This window comes from Tremella mesenterica, assembly GCF_000271645.1.
Source record: "Tremella mesenterica DSM 1558 unplaced genomic scaffold TREMEscaffold_29, whole genome shotgun sequence".
Lineage (NCBI taxonomy): Eukaryota > Fungi > Basidiomycota > Tremellomycetes > Tremellales > Tremellaceae > Tremella > Tremella mesenterica.
The window spans coordinates 1-13,611 of NW_006711251.1; the positions used below are offsets into that span (position 1 = coordinate 1).

Genomic DNA, 13,611 nt, shown 5'->3' on the forward strand with positions numbered 1-13,611 from the left:
TAAAAGGAATTCGCCACTTATCGTTCTCTCGTCCTCGGTCTCACTACTCAGCTCGAGGCCGCCCGAAATGATACATCTCTCCTGCTTGACTTCTCTTCTCGTCAAGCTAACGCTTTAAACAATCTCACTGCGGCGTTAGTAGATGCAGTCAACACTGGGGCTCTGGACGACGGAGCAAGGACGAGGTTAGCGGACGTCTCTCGCCGAAGCCTTACTGAGATAGCCGATGTTCGCCGAAGACTGTTCGACACCCCCTTCCTAGTCACTCCTATGGCGTATGAGCCACCACCGTCCCTTGACTGGTTAGGTCGCCGTAGTAGTTCTCGTGTCCCAGCTTCCGCCCAGACTGCTCTCGACCTCCTCAGTCTTCCCTTCGAGTGTCTACGGACCATACGTTCTCTGTGGAGGACTCCAAGCATGCAAGCTGCTCGAGATGTCCAGGACTTCGGTGACTTCTTCGGGGCTATGAATCGGGCATGGAATGCTTCTCTCTCTACTGCGTTCCCGTCTGAGACTCTCGATCTACCTTCGGTCATCGGTAGCCTCCACACCAATCCCGCGGGACCGAGTAGATCGAAGGAGAAAGGAAAAGGAAAAGGTAAGGGTAAGAGTAAGGACAAGTGAGCGGTACGTAGCTGTAATCCTATGTTGTATGCAGTACGTTCTATCTCCTAGCCCTTCGCAGTCGCCCTTCCTTCGGCTTAGTAGGGTGAAGTTCGTGGAACTTCGCCAATATGTCGTCAGCTCCATCGACGTTCTCCACTGGTTCCCATGATACTGAGTCGTCTGTTCCTTCGTAACCTAACCACTCCACCAAGTACTCTAACTTTCCTGACCTCTTATTTACTCTAGAGTCTACAATGTCTTTTACCTCCCACGATTCCCCTACATTATCTACCTCTACTGGGCCAGGTGGTTCAGCTTGCTGACCAGGGAATACTGGAGGATGATAAGGACGGAGCAAGGAGACATGGAATACGTCATGGATACCTGCCATCGTTCCTGGTAGTTCCAATTTACAAGCATGAGAACCCACCTGCCGTACTACTTTGTACGGCCCACTTTGCTTAACATCTAACTTCTTCATTGGTCTCTTCGTCTTAATATTCTCTAACGACAGCATCACTAGGTCTCCTTCCACGAAGTTCGGCGTAGCCCGGTGTTTCCTATTGTATCCTTCGGCGTACCTCTCATTAGCTTTCTCAATTCCTTCGATACAATCCTTGTGTATTTCAGTCAAGTCTTTTACCATCACCGTAGCAGCGGGTACTTCGACTTCACTGGCCTTGATCTCTTCCGCCCACCGAGGATGATATCCATAGTTCGCATAGAATGGTGTCTTATTAATCGCGGAATGGTGGGTGTTATTGTAGGCGAAACTAGCTCGAGCTAGTAGCTTCGACCAATCGTTCTGCTGATAAGAAGTGAAGATTCGAAGGTAGAGCTCTAAGGATTGGTTGGTTCGTTCAGTCTGTCCATCAGTCTGCGGATGATATGCAGTAGAGAGATGTAGTCTTATCCCGAGACTATCGGTCAAGTTCTTCCAAAATTTCGAGGTAAACTTCGATCCCCTGTCAGACACTATGTTCTCTGGTAGCCCATGCTGAGCTACCACATAGTCCATTATCAACTCGGATAGGCCAGCTGCGGTTAACTTCGTCGTAGTCGGGATAAAAATGGCCCATTTGGTCAACCGGTCCACCACTACTAAGATGGAATTGTATCCATGGGAATTCGGGAGCTCTTCAATGAAATCCATCGAAATGCTGGACCATGGCTTCGTAGCCACTTCCAGTGGTTTAAGCTCTCCATGGGGTCTCTGCCTGTTAGTCTTTGCTCTCTGACACACCGCACATCCAGCGATGTAATCTTCAACATCCTTCCTTACTCCAACCCAAACGTAGTCCCGTAGGACTAGCTCGAGAGTCTTCGCTGAGCCTGGGTGACCCGCTAGGACCGAGTCATGCCGCGTCTTCATTATCTTTAGTCGAGCATCGGCGTAGTTCGGCACATAAGTTCGACCATCGAACGTGAGGAACCCTCTTGAGTTCCATCCCCCACGAAGTATTAAGGGAGACCGCGAGGTACGGCGTAGTTCGGTGACCGACTCTGGTTCCTGCACATCATCATGACATGTCGGATGAGAGCACTTAGCACAGGTTACCCCCAATAATTCTTCTCTAACCTCCTCCACCTCTTCGTCTTCCTGTATTCCAACTATCAAATCTATAGGGTCAATGAGGTCGTTCTCTCGTACTTCCTTTGTTCCTTGTAAAGCCCGAAGCAGGTGTTGTAACCCAGAGCTAGTATCATCAAGTTCGTCGAACTTCGGCAGACCTTGGATAAGGTTGCTCTCTTGCACCATAGTACTTCCTTTCCCTGAGTGGTAGTCTGCTCTTCTCGACAGTCCGTCCGGCAGTGTAGCTTGTTTTCCTGGTCGATACACCATTTTAAACCTGAAGTTAGAGAGCTCTTCGACCCACCTACCCTGCCTGGGGCTAAGTTGTTTAGGTTCCATCCAGTAAGTTAAATTTAAGTGATCTGTGAGAACTGTAGTCTCTACCTGTAGTAGTAAGTGTCTCCTTCTCCTGAAAGCTTCAACGATAGCGAGTAATTCCTTTTCGCCTACCGTGTAGTTTAACTGCGCCGCCTGGAACGCTCCGGACTCGATAGCCACCGGGTGTTCTTGCCCCAACTCGTTCACCTGCGAAATTATGAATCCCCAGCCGAAGAACGACGCATCTGTTTGTAGTAGCGTCTTCAACGAAGGGTCAAAGTGAGCCAATACTGGCGCCCTACACATCCTATCCTTCAATTCTTTAAAGGCTCTTTCCTGCTCTACTCCCCAAACAAACGGCACATCTTTCCTGGTGAGGTCATTGATCGGTTTAGCAATCTTGGAGAAGTTGGGGACAAAACGCCGATAATAACTGACAACTCCCATAAATCCCCTACTCTCTCGCAAGTTCTTAGGACGGGGAAAAGATACGACAGCATCGATGTAATCCGGGTTACTGGAAATTCCCCTCTGTGAAACCACGAACCCCAGGAAGACTACCGAATCTCTCTCAAACTCGCACTTACTGGCTTTAACGAACAAATTCGACCTCCGAAGCACTTCAAACACCTTCGCCGTAGTTCCCCTCAGTTCTTCCAACGTTTGACCGTAGATGAGTATATCATCTATGTAGACTACTACTCCCTTTCCCAGCACCTCTCGAAAACTTTCATTCAAGAAGTGCTGAAACACAGCGGGAGCATTCCGTAGGCCATCTCGGACAACAAGAGACTCGAACATACCGTACTGCGTCCTGAACGCTGTCAGGTGTTCATGACCTTCCTTTACTCGTAGGAGTTGATAAGCCCCAATTAGGTCTAACTTGCTGAAGTACCTCGCTCTTCCCAGCTCTTCGGTTATCTGGCCGATCAGAGGCAGAGGATAGGCGTCGGGTATCGTTGCCTCGTTTAACTTTCGGTAGTCAATGACCATTCGCCATTGACCTTTTGCCTTCTTCGGTACCAAGAACATCGGTGATCCGTAGGGCGAATTACTGGGTCGAATTCTTCCGGCCGACATTTCGCGATCTAGGATGTCTCTCAGCGCACTTCTCTGATCTTCTCCAAGCGAGTAGAGTGGAGCAACCTTCAGGTTCGCCCCCTCCTTAAGATCAAACTCCAAATCATAGCTCCTTGAGGGAGGTAATTCCTCACCTCCCTTCCTTGGGTTAAAGACATCAATGAACGAGTGGTATTGTTCGGGAACCACCTGATACAATTCCTCCTGTTCCTCCGGACTCAGTTCATCCTGATCATCTTTGTCTCGGAGATCTATCGCGTCCGTCGGAGTTGGCAGACCTATGGCCGCTAACTTCGCCGCACTTGGTGGGGTTGGGATGGGAAATTTCACCGAGTTGTCTCTTCCATCAAGGACAACCCCTTCCTTCCTCATCCAATCCCACCCTATCACAACATCTGCGTCGCAGAGCGTTGTTACATCGAGACAAACAGATCGCACTTCGGCGTCCTTCGTCAAACTAAATCCGACTTCGACAAACTCGGTGATGGGTCCAGCGACACTCACCGAGCCGTCGAACATGTGAACGGGTACGCTCACCTGATATCGCCTCTTTTCTACACCTATCTTCGCTGCTGCCTTAGGGCTTATATATGAACAAGTAGCTCCAGTGTCCCAGAGCGTAGTTAGCTTTATTCCATTAATGAAAATGTCCGATTTAGGTTGATCTCTGGAAACGGAAGGGATGAGGAGATGATTATCGACATTGCATGAACAAGGGGTACTGAGTGGTGTATTTTTGTATTCACAATCCTCTGGCTCCATCAGCTGTGTTTCTTTTATGGGTTTGGGAATGGTGGCCGAGAGAATATGGCGGACCCGCCGAGCCTCGCCTACTGCGACAGGTCCTCTTCTTTTCCCTGGTCCTCTTCCAAATCTACTTCTCCTCCAACCGCATTCAAGTTCCTCCTCTGTCCGAGAGGTACTGCGTTCCCTCCCGATCCTCCACCACGTTCTCCGAACTTCTCCCCCCATGGAGGCAACAGTCCAACCTTAACCTTAGCCTCCCTTACAGGGCATTCCTTCAGCCAATGTCCTGCTTCACCACACTCGGTGCACTTCCCCTCCTTCCTCCTTGTCTCCCTCAGATCGGAGCTCGGCCTAGGCCATCTTCGGCGAACTTCGTCGATGTTTGGCGGTGTACTCTTTACCACCGTCGACATCATAGCCGCCTGGACACCGCCCTGCGCCGAAAGTTGCCCCTTTTCCCATTTCTTCTCTTCTTTCTTCTCCGTCCTCTGACTTTCCACCACTGTCGTTGTCCTTATCCCTCCTTCCCTTTTCCTCTCTGCCTCCTTCTCCACTTGTCTCCTCCACAGGCGGTTGTCCAAGGGAATCACAAACTCCAATAGCTCTTTCACAGTCCCAAACGATCTACCGTGTCTTGCAATTTCATCTAGAAGGTGCGATTTTAGTCCTTTCTTGGCTCGGTCAACTAGGTTTCCATCATCAGACCACTTAAGAATCGCAACATGTCGCTGGAAGGCGGAGAAGTAGTCCGAAGCAGACCCGGTTTGCTTGAGGTCGTTAAGTTGTCGGGCCGCAGTTCCTTCTTCGTCTGGATCACCAAAGTTAGTCTTGAGGTACTTAACGAACTGATCGTGTGTCGTGAGGTACTCAGGAAGAGGTCTTTTGGATAGATCGGGCTGCACTGCAAGAAGAGGTGTTTCGCGTAGATGAGAGATCATGAAAAAGACTTTCTTAGTGTCGTCGGGGAAAAGATGAGAGTTCAATTCGAAATGTACGTCGCACTCAGACAGAAAGGCGGTTAACTTGTTCCGATCTCCTCTCCAGAGGTCTGGGTTAGGTAGCTTTATCCCCTTCCGTTGTTCGCCCACTACGCTTGGGGTCGCCGAAGTTTGCCGTCCCATGGCGTACCTCACTCCTTCTGATATCCCTTCTGCAATCCCGCCCACTGTATCCCTTTCTCTTCTCTGTTCCCATTCCTCCCTACGCCTTCTCTCCTCCATCATGTCTTTGTTCATATTCGCCACCATCTGCATCAAGGCCAACACCACCCCTTGTGTTCCTTCTTCTCCCAAGTTCGCCGTACTTCCAGTGTTTTCTCTTGGGCGTGGGGTTTGGTCTGACCCAAGTGGGGATCCCACAGGTGGGAGAGCATTAGACGGAGGAGAAGGAGGGTTAGAAGGCACCGGTGGAACGAACTCATCTCCTTGAATTGATCCCCCCACACTATCCTCCACTCCAAGGTCCTGCCCCATTGCTCTGCTAAGCTCCTCCAATGCTCTCCTCTCGTTCTCCTCCATCCTGTCTCCATCCCTACTCATCCCTCGTGTAATTCTTCTTTCTGGTTCCATATTATCTTTGTACTTCTCCGAGGTTCGCACGGGTCGTCGGTAAGAGCGATCCTTGATACTGTCACGGCCGTCGAGCAACTTCTTCCTTATAGACCGACGGTCGACGAACCTCGGCTAACTTCACACTTCTGAGTCGATGTCTCACCCAACCAGGAGGGCGCAGACGTCGAAAGGAGTGTAACTACGGCGTACTTCGGCGTAGTTACTCTAACTAAGGCTTTGTTCTATTGATGGCGATGTATCTCGATGTATAGCTATCTCTATTTGTCTTTTACTACTGACAACAATCAAGGATCGCTGAAGAACTTCAGCGATCTTCTCAGCTAATATTATCTACTCCTCCTAGACGTTCATCCAACCCTCTCGCGCTTTGACGTACTTCAACGCACTTCGTCCAACTTCCCCGAGCCCTCGGCCATCCTCTTCCTCCTTCGACTAACTCCGCCTAACATCGCCGCACTTCTGCTCCCATTGTCCCTACTTAGCCTAACTCCGCCTAACATCGCCGCACTTCTGCTCCCATTGTCCCTACTTAGCCTAACATCGCCGCACTTCTGCTCCCATTGTCCCTACTCAGCCTAACTCCGTCTAACTTCGCCGTACTTGGTGTCAGAAGTCCTGAGTTACGTGTAGAGTAAAGAGGTTAAGGCGTGATGGGGTTTTGATGGCCAAAGGAGGGTCATTGTTGGTGGAGTAATCGAGGTGTCACGACGTAGTTCGTGACAAGGTAGTGCATAGCTTAGAACAACTTCGACGAATGTATCTTGTCTGTCTCAACATACAAGTTCTCTTATACATTTGCCAAAACTTATTATTCACTCCTCGAACTATTTGCTTCGATCCTCGTATCCTCTTACAACTAGTTCAAGTCCCTACAAGTAGCTCATCACCCTCGACGCAGATCCTTCGACCTTCGGTCTGGTCTTGACACTTAGGTATCGGAAAGAGGTCGATTGCATATGTGGAGATTGTATCAATCACTTTCTCTACCTATGATGGTGACAAGTTGTACGGGAGATTCAGCCAATTAGCCATGTTTTGAGAAGCAACGACTCTCCACTTGAGACGTTGGAACGATAGTTGATTCTCCACCCAGGTGATCGAGATGTGTAGGGTCTGAGGAAAGGTACATCTGTTTTATCACTCGGACGACAAGGTGCGGCATGGTTGCGTAGGTGTAAGTGTAAATGGGCAGTGTAAAAGCATGACTCGCACATCGGAAACACTCCTGCTCCACACTAGATGACATTTCGGAGGTGAATTGCCTCTTTCAGCCCGGGTAGGAAAGATAAATTGGAGGAAGGTGAAATAATTGATGAATGGTCTACACTCCGGTCGAGGCCTGACCACATGGTTGCGACGGATCTATCGTATCCGTCACCTGTTGCTCATTCAGCACTTTCCTATGAGTGATGCATGTACTTACCTGTTGCTCATTCAGCACTTTCCTATGAGTGATGAAGAGACAACGGGTAATGATCTGGCTATATACTACTACCAGCGGAGTTTACCGCTGTTGTATAAGGAGGACACGTGATCGTACTACCTACTTCCAACGGGTTGCACATATTAGACCTGTGCTACTTGTAAATCCCACGCCGAGGTGGCGAAGCGGGGTGGCGCGCTAGAATGCAAGAGTGTAGTTGGAGCAGAAAGAGAGACGGTCGAGGGAAAAAATTGTCCGTACGGATGAAAGGATCGCTCTTTTGCCCAAGCTTTGTGTCTCTTCCAACACCTCTCCACTCTCTTCCATTACTTTATCAACACTCCAACACACTCTTTCAAGTGAAGATCTCTTCACAACTTGATCATAATGAGTAAGCCTTCCATCAAGAAGGAGTCTGGATCAAGTGGGAGCGACGTTGGTAATATGACAGACTCTACCGATGGCACACCTACTCCGTGCAGAACGGGCTTCTTCCACCCTTTGAGACCAGTCAAGTTTCCGAGTCCTGAGGGGAGGGTATCAGGGAAATTGTCTGACGAGAGGATCTCATCGATTGACCTGAGGGCTCCCACTCCCCTCCAGGATCTCAAAATGAAATTGCTGAGGATCAAATGAGGGTCCTGTCATAGGGAGGAAGATTGGAGGGTGGCAAAATTGTAGCGGAGGGAATGACTACAGATACGGCTCCTATTTGCCAGACCAGGGGGACAAAGAGAAAGTATCAGGATAATGAGGGTAGCCCACATAATGAGGACACCCAACTGCCTGAAGGAGATGGCTCCCAATACAACTCAGAGGATGAAGAGAGTCAAGAAGGTGCCTCTGGACCAACAGAGCAACTGCGGACTCTAAAATTCGAGGATGGGTCACAAAGTGCAGATGATTGGATTGTGTGCGGTCATCAACCCGATGATGAGGACAATGAAGACGTCGAGGTTATTTGCATCCTCCAGGAAGACCTATCGATCCGTCCTCCCACATGGACAGACCTCCGGCAAGGGCAAGTACGGGCCAAACACTCGGTCAAAGCTCATTACGAAGCTTGGCTGAAATATGTTAGGGACACAGCCGGAGACGTTCAGCTCTGGAGCTGCACGGTTCAAAACACCCCCTTTGGACCCAGCCAGAGAAGCGTACACCTCCGGAGGTGACCGGACACACTCAGAGCTTTTTCAAAACGGTGTTATGATCACTGCTCAGCCCCTCTTCTCTGTGTGTGCTACGGATGACTCTATGTACCACTATCTCCATTGTGTCTCTTTGACAAGTAGTGTGAAACTTTGACGTCCAAACCTATCCCAAGAGTCTCTTCTTGGACCTAACTGGATGTCCCAATTGTTGGTTATGCATGAGTGTGTGCAAGATAGTCTGGGGATTTGAAGTGTATGGTCATCACCAAACAGGTGCTGAGTACTTATCTCATTAATAAAGTCCTTTGTGGTTCTCTTTCATGGGGTGAAATATGTATTTTAGACCGGCCATGCACAATCTCTTCCGGGAGGAACGCCCAGGAGTGCGTTCAGCTCTGGAGTGGAATGTCTCCCACTGGCTGATCAGGTCCGTGCAGCTCCGGAGGTGCACGTCTCCTGCCGTGTCCCTAACAGTAGTATAACTCCTGTGTCTACTCCTCGGCAATGTCCCTTGGTCACGGGAGTGGCGCTCCCAGTCAGTCTGATAATCTATGCCCCTCAAGTCTGCCTTCACGTCACCGACGGAATAGCAGCGCGATGTCGCTCGTCATAACAGCGGGGGGCAGTGTCCCCTCCACTGGTACTCCAGGGTTCTCCCCAATGTCGACCCGGGCTTCACCCATGCCCCTGAACTTCCGTGATTCCTTATCACCTTTGGGTGACCCGTCCCACCAGAATGACAACTCGGAAAACGAGGTTGTTGACCTGTTATATCGCACTGGGCTGGGTAAGAAAACAGATGACAGTGGAAACTCTTCCCTGTCAGACCCAGAAGATCAAGACTCACGACGTGCCCCTTCACCAGGTATCAACCCCACAGAAATCACATTTGCTAAAGCACCAAAGCTCCGCACAGGCACTTCACCTCGTATCAAATCAGAAGACTCATCTGATGTAGATCAATTGGACGACACTGAGTACGAGTACACCAATGCCCCCGACTTGAGTTTAAGTCCTGGTATGGTCATTGCCCCTGACGCCACAAACAGCAGCCCCAACGTCAAGGATGGGGGCCCAACAGCATCATCACAATACAGTGGCTTTCCAACTCCAAGGAGGGCTCCTAACCAACTCACGCTCAAACCCTCAGAGTACCATCAACCGAAAAGACACAAGGAGGTTTCTGACAATGAAAACGGGACTGCAGAGGGACAGTCATCTGGAGCTGAAGACTCCAAAGAGAATGAAACGCACAACAGTCCAGGGCATATGACGCCTGATGCGGAAGGTGTCAGAAGTGCTTCAAGTGATGAGGAGGCAGAAGGAGGGACAGAGTCTCAAGAGGAAGGTGAGGTGCAGAATGATTTCGGTGATAAGAGTGACAAGTCGGACCGTTCTGGATCGGCCAGCCAACGATCTGATACTTCTGGGGGCCCGGTTCCCACAAGGCGGCCAAAGACATCATCAAGCTCGAGGGTGGCCAGCAGAGGCAGGGGAGAACCACGACCGGCTACATCATCAAGACCTGATACGCGCCAACCCCGTAGGTCAGGACGATTAATAGGTTCCAGAACCGAAAATCCCCGTGGGCCTGTAAATCGCAATGGGCCTGCAACTCGCAGTCGAACACGCCAAAACTCAATTGGTGGACAATCAGTGACTCGCCAACGCCAAAACTCAACTGGTCGACAAGGCCGCCATCAAGCAAGCAGGAACAAGGAAGAAGACAGCGATGAAGAACGAAGTAGTACTGATGAAGATAGCAGTGATGATGGTGATGATGATGATGATGATGATGATGATGATGATGATGATGATGATGATGATGATGATGATGATGATGATGATGATGAGGATGATGATGATGATGATGATGATGATGATGATGATGATGATGATGATGATGATGATGATGAGGATGATGATTATGAGGATGAATAAAAGGAAGAGGAAGAAGAATAATCCCCCCTTGTCCATCTCTGAATACTCAGATGACGTCAAGAGGAGGTATAGCAGTCATGTATCCTTCTTACTATGTCTATGCAAGTTTGACTATACATGATACTTACTGTGGCAGATGATAGTGTGTACTTGCAGGACATTGAAACTCAACACCCTGATTAACGTCCATATTCATGGAGTGGAGTTATATCCAGCTATAGATGAGCACACATACTGTACATATTTTCAAACACTTCGTTTCAAGAACCAGATGGTTTTTATTACACTCCTTCAAGACGAGTGCGAGATGAGACTAGCTTACGACCTCAATGTAGTCAGTCAATCGAAGGGACCCAGAACCCACGATGAAAAGCAGTTCATCCAACTTCGGATCACCTATGAAAGCATGGGGGACTGAAGGGACGTTGCAGCGGAAGGAAAGCGTCAGAATGAAGTGGACAAGGGTGGAAGGTACCACACGGAACTAGGCGCCACTAGTCACAACAACTTCGCACGGGATAGGAGCAAGGGATCTATGTAAATCACCTACATAGCATCATTACATCATCCTTCCTTCATCTCACCACATACATTCATCTACACATTCATCTCCCATCATCTCAACAGTTTCCCATCAAGTGTTCACTTCAATGACTAGTATTCACCAAATCATGATTGAACCCACTACCTCTATTGCGTCATTCACTCCAATATACCTCCAACACTCGACTCATCCCCCAACCTTGATCCCATATCTCGTCGCCACTACCCCGGCTAACCTATCCACTTCCAAACTCAAATCCCTTATCCTACCATCCCATCTCTCCGTCCAACTTACCGGCTCAACTCCTTGTTCATCACTTATCACACCTAAACCACCTGCTACTTGTTTACCTTCTTCATCTTCTTCTCTATCTTCGAAATAAACAAGATGACGAGGTTGGTCCATCCATCCTCTGAGACGACCTTGTTCGATCATACGTCGGACCATAGTTTCGATAAAGTCTATAGAATCTGTTGTTTGTGATGTATGGTTTGATGTTTCTTCTCGTTAGCGAATCGCACATCGCCTCGGAAAACTATCTCCCGCTTTATAATTGGTGGATTGTGCATTATCCCTTGATTGGATCAGACCATTGATTTCTACCAGACGAAAGGAGCTGAAGCGTGGAGAGACAAGTGGGTGAATAATATGGGGATCGAGGTCAGAAAACAAGAAGAGAAAAAGACTCACCATTATAACCCAATATCTCACCCAAGCGCACAAAAGAGATATTCGAATACAATTTCGCACAAGCAGCAACATTATGTTCCCTCACTGCTCTTTCTAAAACCGTACCTCCACCCTCTACGATAGCTCTCTGATGAGGTTCTAGTAGATCTTCAAATGTGTGTAATTCCGAAGGTCGGACGATGGATTCGAGTAACATTTTACGGAGCATGACTGTGAGAGCAGGGGTGAGAGAAGGGAGACGATCGTCCCTGTTTAAAGTGGTAAGAGAACGTGAACGTTGAGGTCCGGAAGGAGCAAGGATGGAAGTTATGACTGCTGCTCGTCTGTTGGTCAATACGAATTTCACCTCTTTCTCTTCTGATACAAATTCTACCTCTTGAATCGTAGCTTTGGAGTAGAGGAAAAATATGGTATAGACGAGGAGAAATTGTACATATGGACACCAAAGGAAAGAAAAGCGACGTAGCAAGGATTCTCAAGTTGGTTGTGAAATGAAGATACTGTAGGGGAAAGAAGATCTACTTACAACATTTGCATCCTTTCACCTTCATCGATATCCTTATCAAAACTCAATTCATGATATCTCTGAGCGGCTTCATTGAACCTAGCTGAAAAATCAAATATTCTCGCTTGAGCCAGACGATATGATAATTGAGTGGTTTTATCGGTAGTTAGATGAATGAGCATCGAAGCTCTTGTGAAATACGTTTGAGCTTGACCCCATTCTCCGCACTGTTGATCAGTGATAATTCTCTCATTTCCAACGTCTCTGTCCAGGATATCTTCCCAAGTAGGGTAATAGGGAATCGGCTGTGACATAGATCCAAAAGAGTTGGGTTTGTATACTGAACTGGAGGGTAACGTATGAAGGGCTTATGATAGAGAAATGGGGTTTCTGGTGGTTCCAAAAGAGTATGAATCGTAGAGATGTGATGAGATGATCGGAACAGAAAGTCATGAGGATCGAAAGAAAGAAACATGAAAAAGATGACTAACCTCGAGGAGTAATCTCACAATGGTCATGTACACAGATAACTTTTCTTCATCACCTACCAACCTGTTCAGATTAGTGACGTTGAGAATCGAGAGAAGAAAAACATTTACCTAGTCCCACCTTCCAAAGGAATATTCATCAACACTTTCGCAGCTCCTTCCCAATCTTCTTCTTCTTGTAAAAGATGCGCATGTAAGTATCTCAAAACAGTTGTCTGTTCCCGTCAGCCCAACATTCGACTCCTTCTTCCTCTCATGGAAGTCTGGAAAGGAACAACGTGAGGGATAATCATACTTACTTGTTCATCATGCCAACCACTTCTGACATTCATCAATTGTAACCTTTCCAATACCTCCCCTCTCTTCTCCCTTCCATTTTCACCTTTGAAAGCTTCTTCTCCTAAACGTTCGAATTGGACGTTATCAGGTCCGACCGCATCGTGCAAGGATAAAACATGTTTTGGGTCTAAACCACTCCCACCGCATAGAGCGATGGTATAGGCAGATAAGACTCTACGACCTATAGCTACCGCGGGGGACGAAGATGATAGAAAGTATTGACCGAACTGTACTAGATCAGTAACGAGTGAAGGGGAAGAAGGTAGGAGGATGGATTGAAGGATTGAAAGTGATTGTCCGACTCTATCTTTGTGTCTTTTCACCCGTTAGCTGATATTGATAATGGAAGTTGATGACATACTGTGAGATACCTTCAAGTCGCTGTATGACCGAGATTACTTGATCCATGATGTATATGAACGGTGTATGAAGAGTCAGTAGTTGGTGGAGGGAGGTGCAGTGGCAAAACCGGATAATCCCGTCACTTCTGTAATTATTCCCCTCACTCTTTCTCCGTTTTTCCCAAAACACGCCACTCAACCTTTCCTTCACCTCACTCCACATCCACATACCATCACTCCACATCCACATACCATCACTCCACATCCACATACCATCACTCCACAACCACATAC

General features: G+C 48.2%; 4 protein-coding genes across 4 annotated transcripts; 3 read left to right on the forward strand and 1 right to left on the reverse strand.

Moving 5' to 3' along the window:
- Window positions 1–51: 51 nt before the first annotated feature.
- TREMEDRAFT_66591 (uncharacterized protein) lies at window positions 52–624 on the forward strand (the record flags this gene model as incomplete). The annotated part of the gene is made up of 1 exon (XM_007008618.1): window positions 52–624. A coding segment is annotated over one exon (573 nt), but the record flags the coding sequence as incomplete, so codon positions are not given.
- Window positions 625–8,007: 7,383 nt separating this feature from the next.
- TREMEDRAFT_66592 (uncharacterized protein) lies at window positions 8,008–8,490 on the forward strand (the record flags this gene model as incomplete). The annotated part of the gene is made up of 1 exon (XM_007008619.1): window positions 8,008–8,490. The coding sequence occupies one exon, from the start codon at window positions 8,008–8,010 to the stop codon at window positions 8,488–8,490; it is 483 nt and encodes a 160-aa protein (XP_007008681.1).
- Window positions 8,491–8,973: 483 nt separating this feature from the next.
- Window positions 8,974–10,410, forward strand: TREMEDRAFT_66593 (uncharacterized protein; the record flags this gene model as incomplete). Its single annotated transcript, XM_007008620.1, has 1 exon — window positions 8,974–10,410. The coding sequence occupies one exon, from the start codon at window positions 8,974–8,976 to the stop codon at window positions 10,408–10,410; it is 1,437 nt and encodes a 478-aa protein (XP_007008682.1).
- An 802-nt stretch (window positions 10,411–11,212) lies between these two features.
- On the reverse strand, window positions 11,213–12,858 carry TREMEDRAFT_17489 (uncharacterized protein; the record flags this gene model as incomplete). Its single annotated transcript, XM_007008621.1, has 5 exons — window positions 11,213–11,424; window positions 11,645–11,967; window positions 12,171–12,376; window positions 12,641–12,701; window positions 12,749–12,858. Coding segments are annotated over 5 exons (912 nt in total), but the record flags the coding sequence as incomplete, so codon positions are not given.
- Window positions 12,859–13,611: the final 753 nt, after the last annotated feature.